The sequence below is a fragment of the Centropristis striata genome, chromosome 16 (assembly GCF_030273125.1).
Source record: "Centropristis striata isolate RG_2023a ecotype Rhode Island chromosome 16, C.striata_1.0, whole genome shotgun sequence".
Classification (NCBI taxonomy): domain Eukaryota; kingdom Metazoa; phylum Chordata; class Actinopteri; order Perciformes; family Serranidae; genus Centropristis; species Centropristis striata.
The window spans coordinates 3,908,810-3,936,717 of record NC_081532.1 but is presented as its reverse complement, the minus strand read 5'-3'; the positions used below and the strand labels follow the sequence as shown (position 1 = coordinate 3,936,717).

Below are 27,908 nucleotides of genomic sequence, written 5' to 3'. Positions count from 1 at the left end.
GAGAGCAGAGAGAAAGTATCCATTACAGTCTGACATGAGCAGCTCTACTGTAAGCACGCTGAGTGGTTTGGACGTCTGCTGTCCTGGTTTCCCCTCTGGACAGACGGGGGGTGGAGAGACAGAAAGGAGGGAGGAAGGAGGAGAGTAAAGGAGGGGGAGGAGAGGGAGGCTACATTCCAATGCAAGACAAGCCTGATGCCAGGAGGCGCCCATCTGGGACGCATCAGACGCTGCTCCGTCTAACTCCATCACACAAGTAAACAACCTCAGACAAAATACACATTAGAGAAGATGGTTACCTTCCTATCTCTGTCTCTTTGTGACTGCACACTTCAAGGTTGCATGTTTAACACTTTGATGCACAACATATTGACCTTCTAATGCACAACATGGGTCAAAAATGACCCGCATTCATTCCCCATGTTATTAAATGCTGCTGTGTGTCTGTGCTACTTAGCCAAGAAGTTAGCTAAGTAGTTAGCTTAGCAAGCTACTTAGCTAACTAATTAGCCAAGAAGTTAGCTAAGTAGTTAGCTTAGCAAGCTACTTAGCTAATTACTTTCTGTGCTCTATCTTTTGATATCAATTTATTTTATGATTGAATAGTCCAAGTATTCTTTAAATATCTTGTTTTTGATAACAACAGATCATTATTTCCATCTTGCCTCTCATACTTTATGAAGGAAAAAAGTTTTTGGATTATGACATAGCTAACTACTTGGCCAAAAAGTTAGCTAAGTAGATAGCTTAGCAAGCTACTTAGCTAACTACTTAGCCAAGAAGGTAGCTAAGTAGTTAGCTTAGCAAGCTACTTAGCTAACTACTTAGCCAAGAAGGTAGCTAAGTAGTTAGCTTAGCAAGCTACTTAGCTAACTACTTAGCCAAGAAGTTAGCTAAGTAGTTAGCATAGCAAGCTATTTGGTTAAAAAATGGATATTGGATATTTTTCACCCATCTTGTGCATTAGAAAAGTAGTGACACAAAAAGGGATTTTATTCAAAAATTAATGAAGGAAAACATAAAATGAGGATGTATGATGATGATCAAAAACAAACTAATTGAGGAAAACCTGGAATACTGAATGATGAAAATAATTTATTGCAAAGATATAGAACATAAAAACTCAGTTGGGTCACTTTAGACCCATGTTGTGCATCAAAGGGTTAAGCTCCGTACGGAAACACAGCTTGTCTTACCTGCTTGTTCTTGTACTTCTTCAGATAGCGCGGGGACACCAGGCACTCTGGGTTGATGTCGGTGGTGATGGGCTCGATGAACTGAGGGTCAGGGTTCATGTGTTGCATCTTGAGGAAGGACAGAATGTTCTGGACCTCCAGGTTGTAAGAGCTGTCGGCCATGGTCTTCCCTTTGGAGGCCAGGCGGCACGCAGCCATCCAGTGGGCGTACTGTTTCTCCTGGAGGACAAAGTCAAACGCTGAGGATTAGAAACCTGTTTAAAAAAAGGACGAGAAACAACTAAAACCTGCACGCTGACTTCAGTCTTACCGTGTCACACCGGAGCCAGATCTCGTTCATGCCATCAGCCACGGGGATTAGCAGCTTGATGTTGAATTTCTGACCCGAGATGTTAACATCTGGAGTTACCTCACAACCTACAAGAAGAGGTCAAAGTTCACATCCGTTTAGACAAAAAAAAAAAAGAAGCATGTCATTCTTGTACAGGCATGAAATTGTATTCATTTTGTCCACTATTTTTAAATGTATCTGGGGTCAAATTTCCTGTCCATGTCATGTTAATTTTTAAGATATTATTAAATCTCTTTTATATGCTGGCCCTGAGAGCTCACAGCGCTGCTACTTAAGAAAACACATGCAAATACACAAAACACAAGCAGATTGAGAAAACATCTTCATCAACTTGACAACACAAGCGCAGCATTTAGAAAAGGCTGCAAAGACCACAACACAACAGAAGTGTTTCCAGAGGACGCTTAAAAGTGATGCACACATTTGGACATGCTTGATATTATCATGTAATTTCAAGATAATGATAATTTCACGTTATAACGTTAATGGCTGATCATATCGTGCTAATGTTAGCCAGCGATCAATAGCATGCTAACATTAGAGGGCTAACGCTATATATCATGTTATAACATGAACGTGATAATATCAAGCGTGTTCAGACGTGTGCATCACTTATAAGCGTTCTCTGGAAACACTTCTGTTGTGATCTATTTGCACTTAAAAGTGATGCACACGTCTGGACACGCATGTGATATTATCACTTTATTTCATGATAATGATATTTTCATGTTATTGATATATAGCGTTAGCCCGCTAGCCCGTATCAATCACATTGCAGTTAAACAAATCAAATAAATGATTGATTCACGATTTACTTGGTCTCTCTCAACGGTACCAAGCTGGTTTTGGTCTTGCTAGCCCGCTAATGTTAGCATGCTATCGATCGCCGGCTAATGTTAGCACGCTATGATCAGCCGCTAACGTTATAACATGAAATTATCATTATCTTGAAATAACTTGATAATATCAAGCATGTCCAGACGTGTGCATCACTTTTAAGCGTCCTCTGGAAACACTTCTGTGATGTCAAATTGATGAAGATGTTTTTCTCAATTTGCTTGTGTTTTGTGTATTTGCATGTGTTTTCTGAACTTGCAGTTGCTGTGAGCTCTCAGGGCCACCGTACATTTAATCAAGTTTTTATTTTTTAAACTACATTTTAGTCTCATCTTTTGTTGTCAATGCATGTTTATCATCATAGTGTTTAATGATATTGGTGTCGTCTGGTCTTAGTAAATGAAAAAAAAAAGGATGCTGAGGAACAAATTTGATCATATTTTTGTTAACTGGCATGAAATGACAACTATCTTTTGTGTGTTTTTTTTACCTCTAAGATTCATTTGGTGAGCAGGCGTCCCATGGGCCTCCTCTTTACTCTTGTAACAGGAAATTGTGATGTCCTTGAACGTGCACCAGTACTGCTTATAGCCCTTCAGTGTCAGTTTCTTGGGTCTGGAAAAAATATAACAGACAGAGGGAGAAATGTCCGATGTCAGATGAAGGGGGAAAAAAACATCCATTTTCTTTATTAGTGGTCAGGAGGAAGAGAAGGAACATAACGGAGTAAAAAGCAGAGAGGAGCAAAAAAATGAGAGTTTCTCAAGTGCAGAGTCAGCAAGGTGAATAGGAAATGATCCAGCATTGGACGAGAACATTAATGGAAAACCATTAAAGAGGAAATGCCTCTTGATACCATAACCCCCCTATGGTTTATACAGTTTATGAGACAAGCACCCCAGGGGCCACCTGCCTGTCAGCAAAGGCTGGAAGCCAATAATGAATATGGTTAAAAAATATGCTCGGTCCAACTGTAATCACTTTGAAAAGCTGAACTGAAAGCTCAGCCCGTAAATGTCCTTTGGCAAACAATGCAGCCTATTATACTGATGCAAACCAGGCGACAGCTCGCTCACTTAGTCAGAAAATGTGATTTCCTGGTTCTCGGAGAGACTCAGCATCTTTTGGACAAATGCAATCTTTGCACGAACTCAGTTTTTTTTTTTTGCTGCCAGAACAATAAAAAAGTGCATGTGGCTTTGGTGGTTCAGTAAGCTCTGCATGTGGACTTACTTGAAGACTTTGACGTAGTCTGCTAGCTCAGGAATAGATGTGATGTCACCCTAATGGGGAAACAGAAAAAAACATCATTAGTAAAAATAAAAAAACAAGGATTTTAATATAAACAAATGAGAACATACAATCACGGACAAAAAATATTAGACCACCCTTTTTCTTCAGTTTCTTGTTCATTTTAATGCCTGGTACAATTTGTTTGGACAAATGTAATGATAAGAACAAAAATAACTTGTCCAAATGTAAATGCTTTCTGGCGTAAGATGATCTATATAGAATTGGTGACAATATTTAGGACAAATATTGCTTTTAATTGTGATGAATTTCTTTTTGGGCTTCTGCACTCTACATCCTCAAATAAAAACACAAAATACCTTTTTGGCAGCTGCTAAAAAAGCTATAACAAGGAAATGGCTTAAGCCAGACAGCCCATCTATAGACCAGTGGTATGACATCATCGATGACATTTTTTGCAATGGAAAGAATCGCTTTCTCTGTGAAGTAATTTTGTGTTTTTTTTAAATAATTGTGTTTTTTTTTTAAAATCATTTTGTGTCTTTTTAGGTAATTTTGTGTCTTTTTTAAACTATTTTGTGTATTTTTTGGTCATTTTGTGCCTTTTTTTGTGCCTTTTTAAAAAAAAAATTGTGTCTTTTTTAAAGTATTTTGTGTCTTTTTGTGATTCTGTGTATTTTTTGGTCATTTTGTGTCTTTTTTTAAGTAACTTAGTTGTTTTTCTGTCATTTTGTGTCTTTTTTTTTTTGTAATTTTGTGTCTTTTTTTGGTCATTTTGATACTGCCTCCAGCAGCCCCCAGGTAATTTGAGTACAGGGGGTATTAGGGAATCCCAGTATTCAAGCTCCATGAGGGGTTTTTGGGCTTCCCTGGCATGTCTTTTTTTCATTCAAATATTTTTCTCTTTGGAATTTATAATTTGTATTATTGTTATAACTTTCTTCTTTTCTTTCTTTTAAAACTGTGCCAAATAAATCAAATCAAAATAAAAAATGAAGCAGGAAATGAAGTGAAGAAAACAAGGGTCTAATAAGTCTTTCCAATGACCCCAGGTTCAACTTTGTACAGTTTCAATGTCATTGCTGAGTAAATAATGCTAAAGACAACACTTCTTATATAATATCTCACACTCAGCTTCCCCTGATAAGCTGTATAAACTCAACAAGATCTTGAGTCGGGGCTGCTGTAATAACGGACACATTTATTTTCAACGTATCCACATGACACGCGGCCGTTGCCGGGTTTGTTTAAGTGTCAAATATCTCACACCCCCAGGCTCATAAATAACGGTGTGAAATGTTGCACTTCTAGTGAAATTCATTGTTATTTCCCTTCCACTGGGTCAGCAGTGTGAGCTGTGTCTATGCAGGTTTCCGCTGCGGTTTAATACAGCTGATGAAAGGAAACTTCATCAGAAAACAGCAGAGAAACAAAGCACTGAACACCAGCTGCTGCTATTTGGAGACTCATTATTGTATTCCACAACAAAAAGGTATTTCCTGCAGATGACTTTAGGAAATGTTGCCTGTTTTAGTCTTTTTCTTGTCCTGTCTTTTTTGTTTCATCTGCTTTGTTGATGCATTTTTGTCATTAGTCTTTTTTGTCAGGGATTAGTTTTTCTTTAAAAAAACAAAGGAAACAGAACTGTCGACTGCTAATTTCTCTGTTAAGTGACTGGTTTCCCTATAAACATATTGAAACAAGCTGTGTGTGTGGTGTCGTACCAGTGTGTTGGACGTCTTTCCTCCTTCCAAAGTAATCTCCAGGTCTGACAGAGCGGCGTCCACCTCATCCACTTCCTTCTCACTGTTGTTCATGTGGTTGTCTGAAGACATGATTGACAGCTTGTTGATGTGATACTGAGGAGAAAAAGAGGGAGATATACCAAATTAATAGTAATAATAATACGTTGGATCATAAACACTGATCATAAACAAACCAGCATGGCTAGTTATGCACAGCTTCTCCACTGATCATAAACACAGAGATGGTGAATTAACCGCCATCGCTAACTGTGCACAGAGTGTCTGGTGCTTGTTGTAAACAAACAGAGATCGCTAAGGGAACACCTCCTGCAGCAGCAGCACATACACACTGTACTGCTACAGAGCTAACTGTTAGCCTGTTAGCACATACACACTGTACTGCTACAGAGCTAACTGTTAGCCTGTTAGCACATACACACTGTACTGCTACAGAGCTAACTGTTAGCCTGTTAGCACATACACACTGTACTGCTACAGAGCTAACTGTTAGCCTGTTAGCACATACACACTGTACTGCTACAGAGCTAACTGTTTGCTTGTTAGCACATACACAATGTACTGCTACAGAGCTAGCTGTTAGCCTGTTAGCACATACACACTGTACTGCTACTGCAGCTGGGAGAGACTGCTGCAGGAGGAATGTGCGCAACTTTTCGCCTCTTCTTAACGAGCCGCTGGCCCCCGCAGCTCGTTAAGAAGAGCCGAAAAGTTGCTAATTATAGCAACAAAGTCGCTAAGTTGGCAACACTGCTTAGCCGGCTTTTACAAATGGCTCGTCTTGTTGTGGCGTCGAGTACTACGTCACATCCTGCTTAGACCTATCCAATCAGTAACCAGGCTTTTTTCAGGGAAGAAAAAAGACCCTGCTCTTTGATAGGGACTAAAAAGTCCAGACAAAAGTCCGCTCCGGACAGCTCGTATTCAAACTAGGAGCGTTTTGACGAGTGAGAGACAGCCCTACTTTTAGACAAATCTGTAGCAGAGGATTTGTAGATCAGAGGGGGAGAAAAGGATGATTTTAAGAGTAAAAACTTGAGCACCAGATTCCTTAAAACCCTCTTGGTGAAACACGACAAATCCAAGAGATTGAGCAACCAAAGTAAAAGAAGAAGGAGCAGCTGCTGGCAAAGTCTCCATCTCCAGCTCCAGCACCTTCAACAGATTTGCTGATTTCTATAAAGTGTGCTACCGGTGCACAATCCTTCCAACTTTGTCTTATAAAAAGCGAATTGGTCTGCGATAATAGCCACATAAATACTTGTTGGAATTTATGTTAGCAAGTGCTGCCAGCATGAACAACTGAGTTTACCTGCGATAAAACAGTGACTTTTATCTTTGACGTTCAGGATAAGGAGCCTGGGTTCAGGAGGAGGAGGAGACGATAAAGTGGTGGACGAGGATGATTCACTGAGAGAAATATGAAGTAGGGTTTGAACAATGTGCTCCCAGCATGCCTTTGAACTGTAACAGGCTATGGAGTTGTTTTTACTGGGAACATATGTGAGACTGGGGCCTTTAAGGATAAGAGAACACTGGAAACAGCAATTCATCAGGATGTGGCCATTACTGAAAACCCGACTGTGTTTACTCTTAGTGTGAGTCACAGACACTAAATACAACTTGTTGACAAATGGTATTTATAATGTCAACCCATCACCAGCCCCCCGCCAATATATGAATGAACAGCTGTCAGGAGAGAGGGATACAGAGGCAGACTTTAGAGAGAGCTAAGGTTACAGAATGTGGGACAAAGGGCTCCGATCCTCCACCTCTTCCACTCTCTTCTTCTCTTTTTAGACGCTGCTACTCTGGGGGGCTTGTTTCCTGTTTGTGTGCATGAGTGGCAGAGTTTATGTGTTTATCTGCTGAGGTTCAAAGTCCAACCTGTGCCCCGAGGTGGTTACTATGAGGTCGGGTACTCTGCCCTACAGAGTCTAACTGCAGAAACTACGCAAGGGGTAAAACTGAGAAAAACGGCTTTAACTCTATGGAGTAAGGGGCTATTTTGTCCATTTTTTGAATCCTTTTCATGTCTTTTTTTGGTCATTTTGTGTATTCTGTGTTTTTTGGTCATTCTGTCTTCTCATTTTGTGTCTTTTTTGGTCATTTTGTGTCTTTTTTTAGTCATTTTGTGTCTTTTTAAGTCATTTTGTATCTTATTTGGTCATTTTGTGTCTTTTTTTAGTCATTTTATGTCTTTTTTTGGGTCATTTTGTGTCTTTTTTTGGTAATTTGTGTCTTTTTTAAGTCATTTTGTGTCTTTTTTTAGTCATTTTGTGTCTTTTTTTAGTCATTTTATGTCTTTTTTGGTCATTTTGTGTCTTTTTTAAGTCCTTTAGTCCAACATAAAATGTTATTTTGAATCGTTTTTTTTTACTTTCAAGCCAGCCAAATGGGTTATAGGTATATATAGTATTGATGTAAAAGGTTCTAATAGTAATGCAAAAACAGAGTGGAGTAACTACAATGTTGTTGTCTTCTTTCAGCTTTTATATTTTGTTTTCAGTGAATAAACATTTTCTGATTGATTTTGTTATCAGTGTTTTTAAAAGTGTCAACTTTATTTAAAGATTTGCGTATTTTAGATTAAATTTGATCAAGAAATGTTATATTTTAGTCTTAACATCATTTTATTTCTCTTTTTTTTTTACTTCATCACGATCCAAATAATAACTTCCCTTTCATATAAACGTATAATTTCCATTATTTTTATGTTTAAATTAGTATATATATCCGAAGCAGACCATGGTAAGTGCAATTACTGCTTTGGTTTTGAGTTGGATTTTGTGGTTTTTATATCATTATTTCTCTGAAATAAAGCAAAATTGAAATCTAAAACTTTGTCACAAGATAAAACAGACATCAAGGAGTTCATTTTTAGTTATAACTCAATTTTCTTTAAAAAGAAAAATGAAGTTACTGCAGTTAGTCTTGGTAGGGCGGTGCTGTTCTCGTCTCCTCATTACCTCATTTCTATTTACTGGCAAAGAAAAAACCTGCAGGTGATATCATGCTAACACAAGCCAGTAACATACTGGATGTGGACAATCATTGCTCTTTATTTAGACGCTGTGTATCTGCTCTCAGCAGTGAAACCTTAGCTCGAAGCTCTGAGCTCATGCTTGAAGCGCAGCAGTAGCCACCAGTCAGCGCTAACAGACAGGTAGCGACAGTCTAAACACCCAACTGGGATTAGCATCTCTCTCAGGAGGAGTAACTGGAAACCAGTTTAGTGCAATTATAACTGGTCTGATGAAACACGGCTAACACCTCAGAGTGTTAGAAGGCTTCTGGAGGAATGTGAGCAGGTCTTTGAGACGGCGAGCTGCCGGGGCCGGGTGGTCCTGGGGCTCGTGGCCCAAGATGCTCTATAATTACCTCGGGGGTGAGGACAGGGTGGCGTCCTCGGGTCTTGGCACCCATAGTTTATGAGGGTCAGAAATAGCAGGGGCACCACCCCTAGACTTTAGACTTTAGCTACCTGAGGGGGCTAAAGGGGCTCACATCTGTATATCACTTCCACTGCTCCACATTTATCCTCCTCTTGATCTTCCTTTAAACTTGTCTAGAAAGATAAACTTGTGTCTCTGGTGTTCCAGGCCAGACCAGGTCTGTATGGGCAGCTGCAGGAGGTTGCCACAAGGTTTGCAGAAATAACTCGGTCACATAAACTTAACCCTCTGGAGTCCACGAAAGCTTTCTTTCTCTAAAGTTTTGGCTTTTCCAGAAGTTTCCATGTCCATTTTAATGCATCAACTCTTTTTCAGCAAAGGTAAAAAAAAAAAAACACCTTGACTGAGTGTAGAAACATGATTTCACTTTTTTTGCAGAGATTTTTCTAATTTTGCAGTGTGCATTCAGCATTTTTTGCTGGGGGGGCTAAAGGGGCTCACATCTGTATATCACTTCCACTGCTCCACATTTCTCCTCCTCCTGATCTTCCTTTAAACTTGTCTAGAAAGATAAACTTGTGTCTCTGATGTTGCCAGTGGCTCCAAAGTCCAGACCAGATCAGGTCTGTATGGGCAGCTACAGGAGGTTGCCACAAGGTTTGCAGAAATAACTCAGTCACATAAACTTAAAAGCTTTGGCCCAGTAAACATGCTTGAAATCCCATTGTATTTAATGTTGGAAGAATAAAATGCTGCAGGTTTCTGCAGGATATTTCATATTGACAAGAACATTTATAAAATCGATTGGAGTATAATATTTTAACATCATGTTTGTATTTCTTCTTCATGGTGACTCACTAGATTTCCAGGAAAAGTGACACTTGATTCAGTTTAACAAAGTGAGGTCAATGCTTTAAAGTCTTTCAAGTTGATTGCAATTAATTATTCAGAGGAGATTTCTTTTGGTGAAAAAGCCAAATGTCTCCCTTTTTCTATGAGTCAGAAATAAAGTGAATGATATTGAGCAGCCCAGTGGTAATGAGTGTGATAACGCCCCCATTAACTCATTCTGCATCAATGTGCAAAAACCAAGTTTTAGTCTGCGTGCAGCAGAACTGGCAGCCATATGTCTCAGCTCCGGGCTAGCGGCCCATTCAATTCATTAGCTTGTGGTTGAGAGGGCAATGTGCCCAATGCCCAATGAAAAGAGCACTGCAGGTCTTCAGATCTCAGAACCTGACAAACGATGCTGAAACAGGGAATCTTAACATCACACACACACACACACACACACACAAAGTCTCTTTACCTGCAGGGCAGCAAACATCATCATTTCCTCCTCCGTGCACTCAATTTCCTCCAGCAGGATGGCCCACTTGGACTGTTCATAGAGCTGGTTCACTCGGATGGCATCATACTGTGGAGAGGTTTGTCACAGAGGTTAACATGCAAACAAACAAACAGGGAGTAAACACAGACGCTCACAGTCTCTCACTCTGATACTCACAGGATGCGACTAAGGTTTGTGTGAAGTGAAACACTAGTTAGAACTGGTCAGTTTAAGGAATTTAGACTGACAAAATATCATCTACATCAGGGGTCATCAAGTACATTTGTCCAAGGGCCGAACTTTAAAATAAAGAAAATATAATGTACTGATGCCTAGTTAGCCAGTTGTCATTGTTTGATATTTTCACTTTCTTACTAAATCCATGCTCTTTTTATTTACCTATATCAGTGTCAATTGACTGCTAATAAACATGGGAAATCCATAATAATAAATAGAGACTTAATGATTCTGCGAGCTGGGCTGGAAACTTTGGCGGGCCGGATGTGGACCACGGGCCGCCAGTTGATGATCGCTGATCTTAATCATTACCAGAGCAACACTCATTTTTATGGCAACCAGGCATCAGCGTTGATTGCAAAAACTAAAAATATAGTCCGCTTCCCCTCCCTGATACATAAGGTGGCTGAATGATATGTTTTCCTGTTTATACCTTGAAGAGGTTTGATTTTCTATGTCTAATTCCCAAGACAGTTTTAAAAAGATCTGGGGCCCTTTTATTGTATACATTAGAAAAGATAGACCTCAAACTGGGACCTGAATGCACTGCTCTTTTTTAGTTGTTTTTTGTCTTTCTTTATTATTTTTTGTGATGTTTTTCTTTATAAATCCATGTTATGAGACTTTGCTGTACCCCTCTGGCTCTGGCCTCCTGGACTCAATCTCTGGCCCTTTTCATATGAGCAGACATTTGGGGGCATTTTGTTTTTATGTACATTTTCTTTTTACGCTAATTATTAAGTGGTGGCTGTCTGTTGTTTCTGTTCTGTTTTATCTGTTTGTTTATTTTTCCTTGTATTGTATGTGTCTGTATATATATATGTGCCAAAACTTTGCATAAATAAAATTTACAAAAAAACTAAAAAATATGGTTGCCATTTTTAGCCACCTTATATTTTGAGTAATTAAATATATAACTCTGGTGCCTTTTGTTTCAGATAAACTGGCTCACCTTGGACTCAACAAATGTCCTTAAACAACTCTGTTTGCAAGGTGAAATTGTATTGCATTGTCTATGTGACGTACCTTGGGGTTGAGGTCAAAGAAACTGTGGTATTTAAACCTCAGCAGCAGCACCTCGTTCTCCTTTACATCCTGCTCCATCAGAGACCTGGAGGAGTCCAACCACCTGCACACAGAGTCAATAGAACGTCTTTAAAAATAAACAACCTCTCTGCAGCCAGTTGCAACTTTTTTTTTTATCAGCTGCACAGCCCTAAATACACTGCAATCCCACCACAGCATTTCTAGCTATAAACACTTTAACCAAACCACCGGACCACTAAGAGAAGTTCATCTCACCCCTGGTTGATTTTGGCTTTGTCCAGCAGAGACTGGGGCTTGTAGAGTTTGACCAGGATGTCTGGTGAGGAGATGGGCTGGCTGACAGCCAGGATGCTGGGGTTCCCCTCAGACAGGGGGCTGTCCCCGAACCAGGCGGTGGTGGGCGACAGCGGGCTGCCGTCTCTGGAGTCATAGGTGGGGGTCATAGTCTTACTGTACAGGCCTGGACTGGAGTAGATGCTCCCTGAAAACAAACAGCCCTCAGTTAGTCCCTGATAGTGACCTGAGGTCCAGAAAGAAAACGAGCACATTCATTAACCCATTTAGGCCTAAAACGGCTGGAAAAAATAAAAATAAATAATAGATCTTAATAAATCTAAATAATAGATTTTTCAGCCTCTGTAGTAGATGGAAATGAAATTCATTCAATCATTTTGTGTCTTCTGTGGTTTTTTTGGTCATTCTGTCTTCTCATTTTGTGTCTTTTTTTAGTCATTTTGTGTCTTTTTGAGTCATTTTGTGTCTTTTTTTGTCATTTTGTGTCTTTTTTTAGTCATTTTGTGTCTTTTTTTGGTCATTTTGTGACTTTTGGACATTTTGTGTCTTTTTTAGGTCATTTTGTGTCTTTTTAGGTCATTTTGTGTCTTTTTAGGTCATTTTGTGTCCTTTTAGTCATTTTGTGTCCTTTTAGTCATTTTGTGTCTTTTTCTAGTCATTTTGTGTCTTTTTCTAGTCAGTTTGTGTCTTTTTTTGGTCATTTTGTGTCTTTTTTTAGTCATTTTGTGTCTTTTTCTAGTCATTTTGTGTCTTTTTTTGGTCATTTTGTGTCTTTTTTTAGTCATTTTGTGTCTTTTTGAGTCATTTTGTGTCTTTTTCTAGTCATTTTGTGTCTTTTTCTAGTCAGTTTGTGTCTTTTTTTGGTCATTTTGTGTCTTTTTTTAGTCATTTTGTGTCTTTTTTTGGTCATTTTGTGTCTTTTTTTTGGTGATGATTTCAAAGTTCTGGAAAAGTCGCATGTTGCATTGCGACACTCCCACATGTATTCTGATCCGCTTTCTCGGCTTTAATGGTAGAATAATGCGACATCGCCCCCTGTTTTAATAGTAGAAATGCAGTAATGCTTTCCCGGCTTAAATGGGTTAAAAGAACAATAAAACACATTTTTTAAATACCGACTCAGAAATCTAATGAACAGTCTTATTTTTAAAGCAAAGAAGTGCACATTCACAAATACTGTACATCCACAAAAACAGCATCAGGGGAAAAAGGGGGTGAACACTTTTCAAAAAAAGCACACACACACTTGCAGCCTAGCCAGGCCAGCTAGCGGTCAACAACACCATGTGACTACCAGCCCACACTTTGCAGATGAGTGGCTTCAACTATGTCCTCCTGCTGATGGCGGGTTGATGTGGATCAGCATGCAGATGACGCAGAACATGATCAGGGTCACCTACTTACTCACAGTCAAAAAACCTGCAGGAATGCACTGCACACAGCAAACTACTGCACAACACGCCCCACAGAGAGGAGAGGACGGGCACAAAAACATGTAGGAATGACAAAAATAATAATCTTCAATAAATAGGAGACTTAAATTATATAAAAGTTTTCTTTTTTTTTCAGGGCCGGGACTTTAACGCGTTAATTAAGATTAATTAATGACGCATTTTAATCACTTATTTTTGCACCGCGGAACGTTTCTCACTGGATGAGTTTCAGGAGGACCGATTATACTGGAGCACCAACTAGCGTTCATGAGTTGAGACAACAACAAACCACAGTGAACATGAAGGAAGAAGCTGATGAGACCTTTGGTTGGCCCCGTGGATGATGGGACATTTAGTTACTAAAAACCAACGGATGGAAGCGTCCATAAGAGCATGGTTGTGTTGCTATGCAACAAGGAATTCACATATCACCATAGCAGCACATCCAGCCTCAAGTATCACCTCAATGCTAACCATATAGCAGCTAGCGGCTAGTGTGGTAGCTAGCGTGGATTGTGTTTTACTTAAAAAAACCAAAGTATTCTAGTTTACAGAAGGTCTACCGACCTAATAGGCTACCTGGATTTATGAAATGTACTATATTTATAAATATGCTATTGCTACACTTGATGGCAAAAATTGCACTGGTCTGTTGGACGTGAACAAAAATAAACAATATTTTTGTTGCTTAAGCTTATGTATTCAGTCATTATTCAATGGTATACTAAAAATCCATGTGAAAAAAATTACTGGTCAAATATTTATATGCAATTTAAATGCGATTAAAATGCGATTAATTTCGATTAATTAATTACAAAGCCTCTAATTAATTAGATTAATTTTTTTAATAGAGTCCCGGCCCTAAAAAAACAATAATCTTCAATAAATAGGAGACTTAAATGATATAAATGTTTCCTTTTTTTACAATTGCTTCCCCTTTTGTTCTTAAATTAGCCAAAATTTTGGCTGCAAATGTCAGCAAAACACCAGAGGGAAGCTTTTTTTTTTTTTGCGTTTCCTGTTGGCTGGCCTTGTGGTAGTAATTTTCTCCCCCCGTTCCCTCTCTCCCTCTGTGGGGCCGAGGTCAAGAAGCAACACTGGCTAAACCACTAAATCCCTCCTGAAACCAGGAAGTGGGCTTGGTTTGTGTTTGTGAGTGTGCACGTGTGTGTTTGTGTTTGCGAGCTGAGGTCATGAGAACAGGGTGCAGGCTATGGACACACATCCCATGTGGGGGAGGGTGTTATTCAATGGTTCCTTCAAGGTTTTCCCCCCTAACGCTGAGTGCATCAGGTCAGGGAGAGTGCTTCTATCTCCTGAAAGGGTCTCTTGAGGAATCCCAAATATCCACAGAGAGCATGTATAAGGTGAAAGCTGGCAGCTCATAAAAAAGGCAACTCCTCCATCCTGTTTACTGACTCTCCAATGCAGGCGAAAAGGCACCAAGAATGTTAGCAGGACTTGACTCCCTAATGCTCCCACACTGGGGATTCATGCAGGGCTTAGCTGGATGGAGCAGGACCACCACGGGCTGTTAGGACTACAAGTAAACCATGAGAGGGTTGTCAATAAATGAAAGTGTCTCTAGTGGATTTTTTTTTTACATGCTTCTTTTTTACAAGCTTCTGTGTGGGCTATTGGTTGCATGTATGTAAGATTATGGTATGCACTTTATCACTACTGTGATTTCTGCACACTGCAAAAAAGGTGTGTCTAAAAGCAAGATAAAAACAGTAAATCTGAGGGAAATGATCTTGCTGCATGGACAGATAATTTCACTTGACAAGATTTCCTAAATTAAGATTATTAAATCTAGAAATAAGCATGTTGAACACTTAAAATAAGAAATTAACTCTTAAAACAAGATAAATGATCTAACACTTCTAAATCTAAAGTTTTTTTTATATTGGTAAGAAACTAACAATTTGCAGTGCAAAAGTTAAATAAAGGATATATATTTTTTCATGTTATAACGTGAAATATAGCGTTAGCCCGCTTGCCCGTATCAATCACATTGCAGTTAAATCAAATAAATTAATGATACACGTTTTAGTTGGTCACTCTCAATGGCACCAAGTTGGTTTTGGTCTTGCTAGCTCGCTAACGATAGCATGCTATCGATCGCCGGCTAACGTTAGCACGCTATGATCAGCCGCTAACTTTAGATTTAGAAGTGTTAGATAATTTATCTAACACCTCTAAATCTAAATTTTTTTTTGTTTTGGTAAGAAACAAATAATTGTCAGGTCACTCTGCTCGGGCCAGTTCATCGCTGCATGCAGCTTTAATTTATCTTATTTTAAGCGTTCAACATGCTTATTTCTAGATTTAATAATCTTGAGAAATCTTGTCAAGTGAAATTATCTGTCCATGCAGCAAGATCATTTCCCTTTTTTTCCATGACTGTATATGACATAAAAGCATAATAGGTCCCCTTTAAAAGTTAAAGCAATAACACAAAACAACTGTTATAATTGACTAATGACCATCTAAGTAAAAAAAATCTACTTTCCTGTAAAAACCAGTCAGCAGGCACAGTGAGCTTTGAGCTAATTGCTAATTAGAGGCAAAGCCTTTTATCATGTGACCACCCGAATCAGCTGACTCCCTCCGGAGAAGCAGTCAGGTGACTCAAAAGGTTACTGATGTCATGTGACCTCAGCACTCCAGCTGTGGGGGGGAAGGGGGGGAGGAAGAAGCAGTGCTGAAGAGTAAAAGGACAGAGGAAGAGGAGAGCTTACCTTTGACAGGTCCGATGTATATTACCTCAGAGGCTAGGATGAAAAGAGAAAGAGTAAGAGGAGGAAAGGCAGGAAAAAGAAGTGGAATGGGAACAAACAACATCAAAAGTGGACAGATTTAAAGATACTGAAAACTGGACGAGGACGGGAGGAAACAGAAGAGAAAAAGACAAAAAAGTAGAGGAATACAAGAACGGGGAGATCCGTGGCGTTTCCATGGGCACCGCCAACTGTGGATGACTCAGTTTAGCCTCTTCTCAGAGGGAGATCGCCCTGGAATGACTAGTGAGGTTCGCTCGTTTCCAACGCAGCCCGACTGATTGAAAAGCCAGGCAAGGCGTTGGTCAACGTGACCCAGCCATGCATGTAGAAACTGCAGCATGAATATAAAAGTAGTGGCTGTCTGAGGGATGTTCTCCACGCTGACAGGGAAACTAATTAGACACAGCAAGATGTGGTGGGTTCCATCATGAGCTTCTTAGTCTGAGTCATGGCAACAGTTGACGATTAGTAATTTGTGTTTTTTTCTACCGAAATGACCAAATTCTGTGGGGCACTTGACATGCAGACAGACAGACAGACAGACAGACAGACAGACAGGGGACATGGAGTTTCCTAAATGGTACATTTAAGGACAGAGATTGAGGTTTTGGAAAAAAGGATTCAGCCTTTAAGTAGAAATAATTGGTCACGTACTCTTTATAACTTTAGTGTTCATCATCCAGCCGTGTCATTTGTTCCTGAGATGAGTGTATGTGCATATCTGCATGTGTCTTGAGTCTAATATACATCAGGAATATTATTATGTGTTTTACCAGCATAGTCAATTAAAAACAAGTTGTTAAAAAGATGGTGAGGCCCTTTAACGCTAAGACAAATGGAAGAAATATGATAAGTTACGCAACTAATGTTTATCCAGTATGGATTAATCTACTGGTTAGTTTCTTGACTAATCGATTAATCATTTAGTTAACAAAATGTCAGAATAAAGTGGTAAAACAATGCTTGTCACAAGAGCCTTTGATCTAAAGTAATGACTCTAAATGATTGTTGGGTAACACTTTATATTAGGGAACACATAATCAACATTAATAAGAGCCAATATGTTACTTATTTGCATGCCAATAAGAAACTAATCAATGTTGAATATGTGTTCCTTAATATAAAGTGTTACCAATTGTTTTACTGACCAACAATTCAAAACCCAAAGACATTCATTTAACCATCATAGGAGACTAAGAAAATCTGATAATATTCAGACTTGAGAAGCTGGATTCCTTGAATTTTTGCCATTTCTTGCCAGTGAATTTTCAGTTTTACAACTAATTGATTAATTGAGTGATTGCTGCAGCTCTAAATATGATTAGAGTGAATCTGAAAGAATTCTCTTAACTCAGTAAAGCCCTCCTCTCTTCACCTCCACGGTGGAGTTTACAGGAGCAGAATCAGGCTGAAGGTCTGATTGCTGCAGAGCCTTGTGATTCTGATCAGGAGACCTGACCTCAGAGGGCAGCTCTTCCCCACGAGGGACCAAATGATGTCTTACACTGAAAAAAGGTGTCTCTAAAGACAAGATAAAAACAGTAAATCTGAGGGAAATGATCTTGCTGCATGGACAGATAATTTACCTTGACAAGATTTCTTAAATTAAGATTATTAAATCTAGAAATAAGCATGTTGAACACTTAAAATAAGAAATTAACTCTTAAAACAAGATAAATTATCTAACACTTCTAAATCTAAAAGTTTTTTTTACCTTGGCAAGAAACTAATAATTTGCAGGGCACTCTCTGTTTTTCATGGTAATTTTTTTCCTGTTTTTCAAAGTAATTTTTTATCTGTTTTTCTGACTTTTTTTTCTGTTTTTCTGACCAATTTTTTTTCAGTTTTTCTGACATTTTTTTCTGTTTTTCTGACATGTTTTCCCTGTTTTTTATTAAATCTAGAAATAAGTATGTTGAACACTTAAAATAAGAAATTAACTCTTAACAAGATAAATTATCTAACACTTCTAAATCTAAAAATTTTTTTTTAATCTTTGTAAGAAACAATAATCATCAGGTCACTCTGCTCGGGCCAGTTCATCGCTGCTGGCAGCTTTAATTTATCTTGTTTTAAGAGTTAATTTCTTATTTTAAGCGGCTCCTCAGACTCAACATGTGTATATTCACCTTCATGTGAGTGGAAAGAGTTCTGACAATCACTGTGAACTTGGTGAACCATCACAGATCAGGCAAGAAAAAAGTAATTCTGCTTCTCTGTGAAGCTAGCAGCAGATTATGCATCTGTTTGCCCATATATAGGAATAAACCAAGTGATGGAAAACTTTGTTTTTTATGAACAGCACATGATGATCACACCCAAAGTTGCATCATTACATGTAAAGGGTGTGCTGCGTTGTTGCCACGGCTATAGATCCATTTTGTTTTCGTGAGTTTCAACAGGAATGTGCAGAATCTGTTGACTGTCACCACTCTCCCTGTGTGTGTGTGTGTGTGTGTGTGTGTGTGTGTGTGTGTGTCAGCGCAACACACACTTCCTGTGTCCTCCCTATGACATCACATGATAAAGTCGGAGAGTATTTCTCAAGTTCTGCACTGCAAAAAGGTGTCAAAAAACAAGATAAAAACAGTAAATCTGAGGGAAATGATTTTGCTGCATGGACAGATAATTTCACTTGAGAAGATTTCTTAAATTAAGATTATTAAATCTAGAAATAAGCATGTTGAACGCTTAAAATGAAGAAATTAACTCTTAAAACAAGATAAATTAAAGCTGCAAGCAGCGATGAACTGGCCCGAGCAGAGTGACCTGACAATTATTTGTTCCTTACAAGATAACAAAAAAACTTTGACAGACACAAATTGACCAAAAAAGACACAAAATGATCAAAAAAAGACACAAAATTACCAAAAATAGATGTAAAAATGACCACTAAAAAGACACAATGATGAAATTAACTCTAAAAACAAGATAAATTAAAGAGTCCAGCAGCGATGAACTGGCCCGAGCAGAGTGACCTGACAATTATTTGTTTCTTACCAAAATAAAAAAAACTTTTAGATTTAGAAGTGTTAGATAATTTATCTCGTTTTAAGAGTTAATTCCTCATTTTAAGCGTTCAACATGCTTATTTCTAGATTTAACAATCTGTCCATGCAGCGAGATCATTTCCCTCAGATTTAGTGTTTGCATCTGGTTTTTAAACTCCCCTTTTCTGCAGTGTAAGACATCATTTGGTCCCTTGTGGGGAAGATCTGGGGTAGAAGAGACTCAAACACACAAAGAGCCCCATTCACCCTGTCTCTTAGTGTTAGCAGTCTTGGTTCATGCTAACTCTGTGACAGCAGCACAGCCTGTTTTGTTCTGCTCACATGGTTGTAACTCTCCCATCTCTGGGGGAAGGAGGGAGGAGGAGGAGGGAGGAGGAGGGCCGGTATAGCTGCAGTCGTGTAGCCTGGTTTGGGTTTAAAATGGCAGCGTGACCAACTATGTGTGGAATCTCAACCATTCTTCGTCCTCCCTGCCAAGGAAGCGGGAGCCAGCGCTGTGGATCCCAGGCAGGCCTCGAACTCACACATTCATATTTGGTCACTAGCAGCAGAAGGGTGCAGCAATCTGCAGTTATCTTAGTGGTTTCTTCCAACCACAAGTGCAATCAGACACAGAAAAAGAATGGAAGACGCTCCATAGCAGCCGGTGGAACCTGTTATTCAACCTGCTGCTTCGGGGGGAAACTAGATTATTACTTTCACCATAAAAATATGAAAATAAAACCCAATGCTGCATAATTACTTCTGAGGAGACCTTGGAAAAAATGAAAGAACAGACTTGGTTTGCATGAGCCGATTCTCCCTCAAGTCATCAGTTAAACACATGGGGCCTCATTTATCAAACGAGCGTACGACAGAAAGTGAGCGTAAAGTGGGCGTACGATCATTTTTTTACAAGCCTCGGAATTTATCAATGTGGACGTGAGCGGAGGATCAGATCTCAGTCTGCTCGTTGCTGCATATTTCTGTAAAATGTCTATTTCCTCTTGTTGTCATTTGTTACGGTGCACTTTGCTAATAAAGCAACTTTAGGGGGGAAAAAATTCTTTTTGACCGTATTGTGACCTTCTGTGTAGTAAACTCTCTGGGCGAGGCCTCTGAATCTGGTATATATATATATATATATATATATATATATAAAAACCTGTTACACAATTAGTCGCTGCTTGTTTTTAAATCTGTCAATGAGTCTTATTGGTTCAAATGTTTTCATTCAGGGTCTCAATTTTTGATTTGTAAGAAAAGCACCGACATGACGGTTATTTCTGACATTAAGATGTTTTTTTTTAAGGATTCTTGTGAAAAATTCACTCAATCTCCATAATTTCTACTTAAATGTGGCAGCTCGAAACAAGCGTCATTTAAATACCACGCCCTAATATATATATATATATTTTACCCATATATAGGAAAAAAACGAGTGATTATCATTGATAAATCACACATGAACCCTGTCGTAAGACCAAATATAAGCTCAGATCTGCACTCGTTTCTATGCTCATTTGATAAATGAGGGCCATTATGTGCAGAACTTGTCTCTTATTTAGCTGCTTGGTCTCCAGGTCGGAGCTCCTGTCACCAGCTCACCTGATCCAGGAGTTAGCAGCGGCCCCTCCAGCTCCAGGTCGTCCTCCTCGGCCTCCTCCAGCTTTTTCTTCTTCTTCTTGGGATCGCGGGGCTTACGCAGTAGAGACAGCTCCTCTGGGTGGCGGATGTCTGGAGGGAGAGGAGAGCAGGAAAGTTCATTTGATGTCACATAAACACAACCTCACCTCACAACACAGACAAGTCAATCATAACCCTGCATTCATGCGGTGTCAGAATAATTGGAAAAATGAGTTTCCGACTGGAAAAATTCACTCCAACACCCTCAATTTGGAACAACAACTCGGAAAGCTGTAACAAATCATTACTTGCTGTCCACTAGAGTGACGTAGATTCATTAGAAAAGTAATTAACTTTCATTATCCCTGATAACAAGTCAGGCAAAGCAATTTTTTAAGTGGTTTTAGGGAATGAACAGGTTGTTTAAAAAATCTGAGCAATAAAATGCAAAATCCAAGGTCAGAAGAGCGGCTTCCCAACTCGGGAAATTCACTAAAAACTGTAATTTATCTCAATTCAACTACAGGCTTCAAGTAAACCACATGACCTCCTACAGAGCACAAAGACACAGTGTAGAACCTGTAATGTGAGTGAATACAGTGACATTAAGGTGACTTATTGAGAGAGTTGAAGGTAAAAAGGGGAGTAGGAAGAGAAAGTAAAGGGACGGAGGAGATAGAAGGTAAGAATTGCAGACAGCTGTGCACACGAGTGGTGGAAAATTGTAAATCCCTTTTCTCAGGGCCCCAACAAATCTTTGCTTTTGTATTTCTTCATTGTGTTGAATAGTGAAGACATGAATAACAGAAATTATAAGTTTATTTGGGAATTATTATAGAGATAGTACACAAAATTACCAGAAAAAGACACACAATGACAAAAAATAGATGTAAAAATGACCAAAAAAGGATACAAATTTATCGAAATAGAAACAAATTGACCCCAAAAAGATGTAAAAATGATCAAAAAATACACAAAATTACCAGAAAAGACACAAAATGACCAAAAAAAGACACAAAATTACCCCGAAAAAGGGCAAAATTACCAACAAAATGATCAAATATTCTGAGGTAAACTGTTCCCCAGCAGAGCAGCGTTGGAGTTGGAGCTGATATCTAGACATTTTTCATGTTTTTTTTTTCAATAAAACCATGGAAAATGTCTAGATATCAGCTCTTAAATCAAACTCTTATCAGCTATTTTTGTTGTTATCATTATATTTGTCCAAACAAATGTTCCTTTAGTTGTACCAGGCATTAAAATGAACAAGAAATTGAAGAAAACAAAGGTGCTCTAATCATTTTCTCCATGACTGTGTCATTAATCTATTATATTTCCATGAAACTGTCATTTCCTAACATATTGCAGCCCTCTAAGTTTGGCTGAAATGCCAATATCTTGTCACAAAACCTTCATCAAACCATTCCTCAACATGTTAAAGATGTATTTCTGTTCTAGGATCCATTATCAGTGAATACAGTGACATTAAGACCACTTATTGAGAAAGTTCAAGATAGAAAAAGGGGAGTAGGAAGAGAAAGTAAAGGGACGGAGGAGATAGAAGGTAAGAATTGCAGACAGCTGTGCACACGAGTGGTGGAAAATTGTAAATCCCTTTTCTCAGGGCCCCAACAAATCTTGCTTTAAGTGTAATCCCCAGCTGAGACGGGGCAGACACAAGCTCTATCTCCTTCTTACCCTCCTTTCTTACTTCTTTCCTTCCACTATTCCTCTCACACACTATCCAGTTGCTGCTGGCCAGTAACGGGACAGCACAGCTTTCATAAAAACACCAACATTTCATCCTTAAAGATAGTGAGATACCATAAATGAAATAAACAAGCGCTTCCTGACAGTGTGTGAGATCCCAATGAGACATCAAGACACCACATGGAATCCTTCTGGATAGAGCTTCATAAAGTATTAAGTGGCACATTTAACACTAACCTACCCATGCAGTTTTCCATATTCTTTTTTAGGAAATTTAGATTTACAGGTCAGGCAAGCTGATGAATATTTATTTGGTATTTTGATAACCGCTGGTAAAAAAAAAAGCACTCAGGAGTGGATAGGTGTAGTAATGACATTTATCTTATGGAGAGGATTACCTTCTCCCTTCGCCTTAAGAAAGATAAATGTATTAAACTGTGGTCCAAGTGGGTTGAATATGTTAATCTGGAACAGACAGAAGTACCCTTTAATGCTGTTTTGTACTTTATTATTTAATGTTTTATTGGGTCTAATGATTTGTTTGCATTACTTATATTTCATTTCGAAACTCCCTGGTGGATAATTTCTTTTTCTTTTTTTCTATTTGCTCTTTTACATATGCCTACCTTTCCTAGTTTGTTCCAAATCCTCAAATGTAATAACTTAACTTTCTGTATCTTGTTTTGTAAACAAAAAAAACTTGATTGTGAGTGGCAGAAATACTATTGTATATTGTCTGAAAGTAAGCACTGTATTATAATGCTCTAACAAAACAAAAATAAAAAATGTTTTTAAAAAAAAAAGACACCACATGGAATATAATGAGTAAAACAGAGCAGCGTGTCTCTCTCTGGGGTGTGGAGGCCAGGGAAGCATCACTCAGCAGCAGCAGGAGGTCTAACATGGACTCTGGATGGTTCTGATGCAGCAGTGAGGCCAGAATGTGTCAGCACCAGAATAGATGCTAGCAGCACATCTGGACCCTCAGCTGGAGATGGTTTTCCCAAGATTGCATATAAATGCATTTGTTGTTGTGTATCTTAAAAGGGAAAACTGCTGTATTTTTCTACTTGGACACATTTTTCCTACATGTTTGTGTCTAAGTGAGTAATGGGAATAATTTTTTAACAGTTTATCAGACGAAGAACTATACTTGTTTGGTCGTAGAACCACATGGATTTCTTCCAGCTAATCAGCAAAGATCAGGCTACGTCACAGACGGTGACACCATGACATCTGACCAATCAGTATGATAATAATATAATAATATTAACTTTATTCACCTGGACCTCCAATGTAAAAATGCAAGAAACAGTTGTATTATCGAGTTATTCTTCAGTGACTTGTACCAGGAGAACTTGACTATGACGGCATATTAGGGCCAAGTTTGAATAAAAATACAAACCTGGGGAGGAGGTAATATTGCGAGAAAAAAGTAGCACATTTACTAGATTAAAGTGCCAAATCTACAAGAAAAAAAGTTGCAGATTTAAGAGATTTAAAATGGCAAATCTGCAAGAAAAAAGTTGCAGATTTACGAGAAAAAGGTGAAAAAACAACTTTTTTCTCGCAGATTCACCACTTTAAATCTCGTAAATCTGCACATTATTTCCCCGTAGATTTGCCACTTTAATCTCATAAACTTTTTTCTCAAAATATGACCCCCCTCCCCCAGGTCCGTATTTTTTTTTTCACATTCTGGCTGTATGTAATATCCTCCAATATTCTCTAGGGTTGAAATTTGGAATTTCAACCCTAGAGAATTTCAATGAGTGTCCTATTAAGGGTTAAGCATGATGATATTTGACAGTCTTATATCATTATTTTCTCTTTAGTTTGTGGAGAACCGCTGAAAAAATGTTTTATTTTTCTCCCCTAAATGCGCTTTTTCTTCATTTGAAGATGAAGGATTGTGAAGGTGCTGCAGACTGATTGAAGAGGTTTGCTGAGGGTGTTGAGGAAAGCATCAGCAGGAGGAGAGAGAGAGAGAGGAGGTCTTGGCTCGGTGAGAAAGCTTGTTTGGTTTGTGTAACTAAAGCAAAAGCATTCCAGGAGTTTAAGAACTACCAGATGGGATCTCACCCTCTCTTTCTCTCTCTCTCTCTCTCTCTCTCTCCTCTGTTCTCGCTCCGTATCGGCGGTGGAGCGTACTCCCTGTGCCCTTATACAGCCATGTGAGCTGCAGGCGTGCTGCCGAGCTTTCACCCCACTGAGACACACACACACACACACACACACACACACACACACACACACACACACACACACACACACACAGCAGTGTGTATCAGACGGTGTGTACGTGGGCAGGTCCGTGTCTCCTGGTGAGACGCTGCAGATGCGTGTGGCGTTTTACTACGGTGACACTTTCACTGATTCATTCTTATGAACTTATGACCTCCAGGAATTATCCAGAGGTAAATATCTACTAACACCTCGACTTCAATTACTCCGTGCGTTTACATGCACAGTTTAATCGAGCTGTGCTTAAAAATCGATAATGGTTTTTAATAGTCTGACTTAAAAAAGACGTAAAATGACCAAAAAAAGACACAAATTGACAAAAAAAAGACATAAATTGATAAAAAAAGACACAAATTGACCATAAAAAGACACAAAATGATCAAAAAAGACATAATGACCAATAAAAAGACACAAAATGAAAAAAAGGCATATAATGACCAAAAAAAGACACAAATTGTTATCATTATCTGTCCAAACAAATGTACCTTTAGTTGTGCCAGGCATTAAAATGAACAAGAAACTGAAGAAAACAAGGGTGGTCTAATGATTTTTTCCATGACCGTCATTAATGATTATTTCCATGAAACTGTCAATTCCTAACATATTGCAGCCCTCTAAGTTTTGGCTAAAATGCCAATATTTTGTCACAAAATCTTCACCAAACCATTCCTCAACATGTTAAAGACATATTTTCTGTTCTAGGATCCATTATCAGAGGAGAAAAACGTTGCTGTAAAAGTAATATTTGTCCTTGTCCCAGTTTACATGCAACGGAGAAAATTGAATAACTGACGGGAACGTGTTTGTTTTTGCATCACTATTAGAACCTTTTACAGCAAAACCAGAGTGCAGGAACTACATTTTTGGGGTCAAAGGTCAAATAAATCGTCATGATTTTTTAACATAAATATTACATCATCAATACATGTAGAAATAAGTGTCCTATCACTGACCTACCAATAACCCATTTTGCTGGCCAGTTAAAAAACATTAAAAAACTTTAAAGTAGTTTTTCTCAGTTTTACGACATTTATGAAAATCAGGTTGGAGCTTTCTCTGAAAACAATGTTCCTCTGATGACTTATTGACACAAATCTGTGAATTTCTTTACAACTGTGCCGAAAACAAAAAGTTGACTTTATTTTCGCCATTTCAACTTTTTCCTCTAAATCGTATTTCTACTTTATTCTCATCATTGACTTTTTTCTCAAACTGCATTATGAAAAAGAAAAATCCTCCTCTCATTATTTTTTTCTCCTACATGGCCCTCATCCTCTTCCATAAAGTCCACCTTAAAGGTCAGTCCACCTTAAGGGAACCTGCACTGAAGTTTTTGCTGACTTTGGGGCTTTCACTCCAAACAAGCAAGACACAGGAACTTCTTGGTCTTGGTCTTGCCGAATCTGCTATTGATTTTAATGATCAAAACTGAAAGCTCATTTCAATTTTGATCCAACCGTGACATCATAATCAAGATAGTTTATAGAGCACGCTGTCATCTTTTGGACTGCTTTTTCATAAAATGTAGGTCATGTGCAGTAAAAAAAAAAAAAGAATTGGGGTCACTATTAAGAAAACTATGATTTCTGACATACATTCATGGAAAAAAAAAATATTAGACCATTATTTTCTTCAATTTCTTGTTCATTTTAGTGCCTGGTACAACTAAAGGTACATTTGTTTGGACAAATATTATGATAACAACAAAAATAGCTGATAAAAGTTTAATTTAAGAGCTGATATCTAGACATTTAACATGGTTTTCTTGATAATGATTTTGGTTATTATCAACAAAACCATGGAAAATGTCATATATATATATATATATATGTCTAGATAAAAATGACAAAAAAAAAGACACAAATTGACCAAAAAAAGACACAAAATGACCAAAAAGACACAAATTGACCAAAAAAGAGACACAAAATGAAAAAAAAGTGTAAAATTACCAAAAAAAGACACAAATTGTTATCATTGTCTGTCCAAACAAATGTACCTTTAGTTGCACCAGGCATTAAAATGAACAAGAAACTGAAGAAAACAAAGGTGGTCTAATGATTTTTTCCATGACTGTGTCATTAATGTTTTATATTTCCATGAAACTGTCATTTCCTAACATATTGCAGCCCTCTAAGTTTGGCCTAAATGCCAATATCTTGTCACAAAACCTTCACCAAACCATTCCTCAACATGTTAAAGACATATTTTCTGTTCTAGGATCTATTATCAGAGGAGAAAAACGTCGCTGTAAAAGTAATATTTGAGGTGTCTCTACTGAATCGCCTGGAAACAAGAGGAGTGGGAAATGGGTGGGTGGGGTAAAAGAAAATTGACAGTAATGCATTTTTCATTATTCCCATGATGATGGAGCAGAGGTGTAGTCAAATGATGGAGATTTCATGTCTGCTAAAGTTTGAAAACCATCAGAAATATGGAGATAAAGACTGTTGGGGAAAGCATGAAAAACTGCTTGACTATTTGTTTTAGACGGCATTATGGTGAGTTTCTGCTGACATATTCAGCTCAGAGCTGAATTGTGTGTTTATAGTGATAATTTAAGAATCATGATCTGGTGGGAAAGACTGCTGCTACACTCACCGCATACTTGTGGCCGGAGTCGGCAGGAGGAAGGCTGAGTGATGCTTAAAGTGCTGACAAAAAGTACTAGTAGGTTTCCGTTAGCAGAAATGACAGCTTACACTCAAACTTGCAGCCAATTGTGGCCCTCGTGACGATATTTTGTGGCCCTCACCTTGATATGAAAGTTTAATGTGAGTTTTATATGAATGGCACTTTACCGTGTTGTGTGTGGAAGGTCCCTTTAATTACTTATTAGGGCCTCGGGGCAATCGCACCGATCACTGGTCCCATACAGCAATAGCTGTAGGGACCAGTGATCGGGTTATACTGTGTTATACTGTGGATTTCTTCTTATTCCTCTTGTGGACGCAATTTCGTCCCGCTACTAGTCCTGCAACTCTTCGAGTTGATCATTTCGTCCTGCAATTTATACAAATTATATATCAAAAGGTGCGGTTTGATCAGGATCGGTGTGCTATTACTTTTCTCTACGGAATACGAATTTTTTCGCGACGTAAGTCGCGAAAAACTGCCCAAAATTTTGCATTGAAATGAATCGGACGGCCGAAACAAAATGAGCAAAAAAGAACATTAATTGAAGATTTTCAGACGTCTACTTCTCCGGCATAATTTCACCTAGAGACTCCATTTAAACTTTAAACAGTAGATACAAGTTGTGTATTTGTGTATTAATTTGCGTTTCGATAGGTCATATAGTTTTTTATCAATCCCTGTTCAATGACCATGATCATTTTTGGATAAATTCTGAGATTATAATGGGTGTGTATTGCACGGAATGTTGGTGTCAGAGTGTGTGATGTCATCGCTCAGAGTGTAGAG

At 38.4% G+C, this 27,908-nt stretch overlaps 1 protein-coding gene across 2 annotated transcripts in view; it reads right to left on the bottom strand.

The window, feature by feature from the left end:
- fermt2 (FERM domain containing kindlin 2) overlaps positions 1-27,908 on the bottom strand; it is an 84,302-nt gene that overhangs the window by 11,280 nt on the left and 45,114 nt on the right. For both annotated transcript variants that reach the window (XM_059352677.1, XM_059352678.1), the window contains exons 4-12: positions 20,517-20,645; positions 11,664-11,889; positions 11,388-11,490; positions 10,104-10,211; positions 5,361-5,495; positions 3,619-3,668; positions 2,876-3,000; positions 1,507-1,613; positions 1,197-1,415 (exon numbers count right to left, since the gene is read on the bottom strand). In XM_059352677.1, the coding sequence (XP_059208660.1) occupies positions 1,197-1,415; positions 1,507-1,613; positions 2,876-3,000; positions 3,619-3,668; positions 5,361-5,495; positions 10,104-10,211; positions 11,388-11,490; positions 11,664-11,889; positions 20,517-20,645 (1,202 nt within the window). The remainder of the gene's footprint in view (positions 1-1,196; positions 1,416-1,506; positions 1,614-2,875; positions 3,001-3,618; positions 3,669-5,360; positions 5,496-10,103; positions 10,212-11,387; positions 11,491-11,663; positions 11,890-20,516; positions 20,646-27,908) is intronic.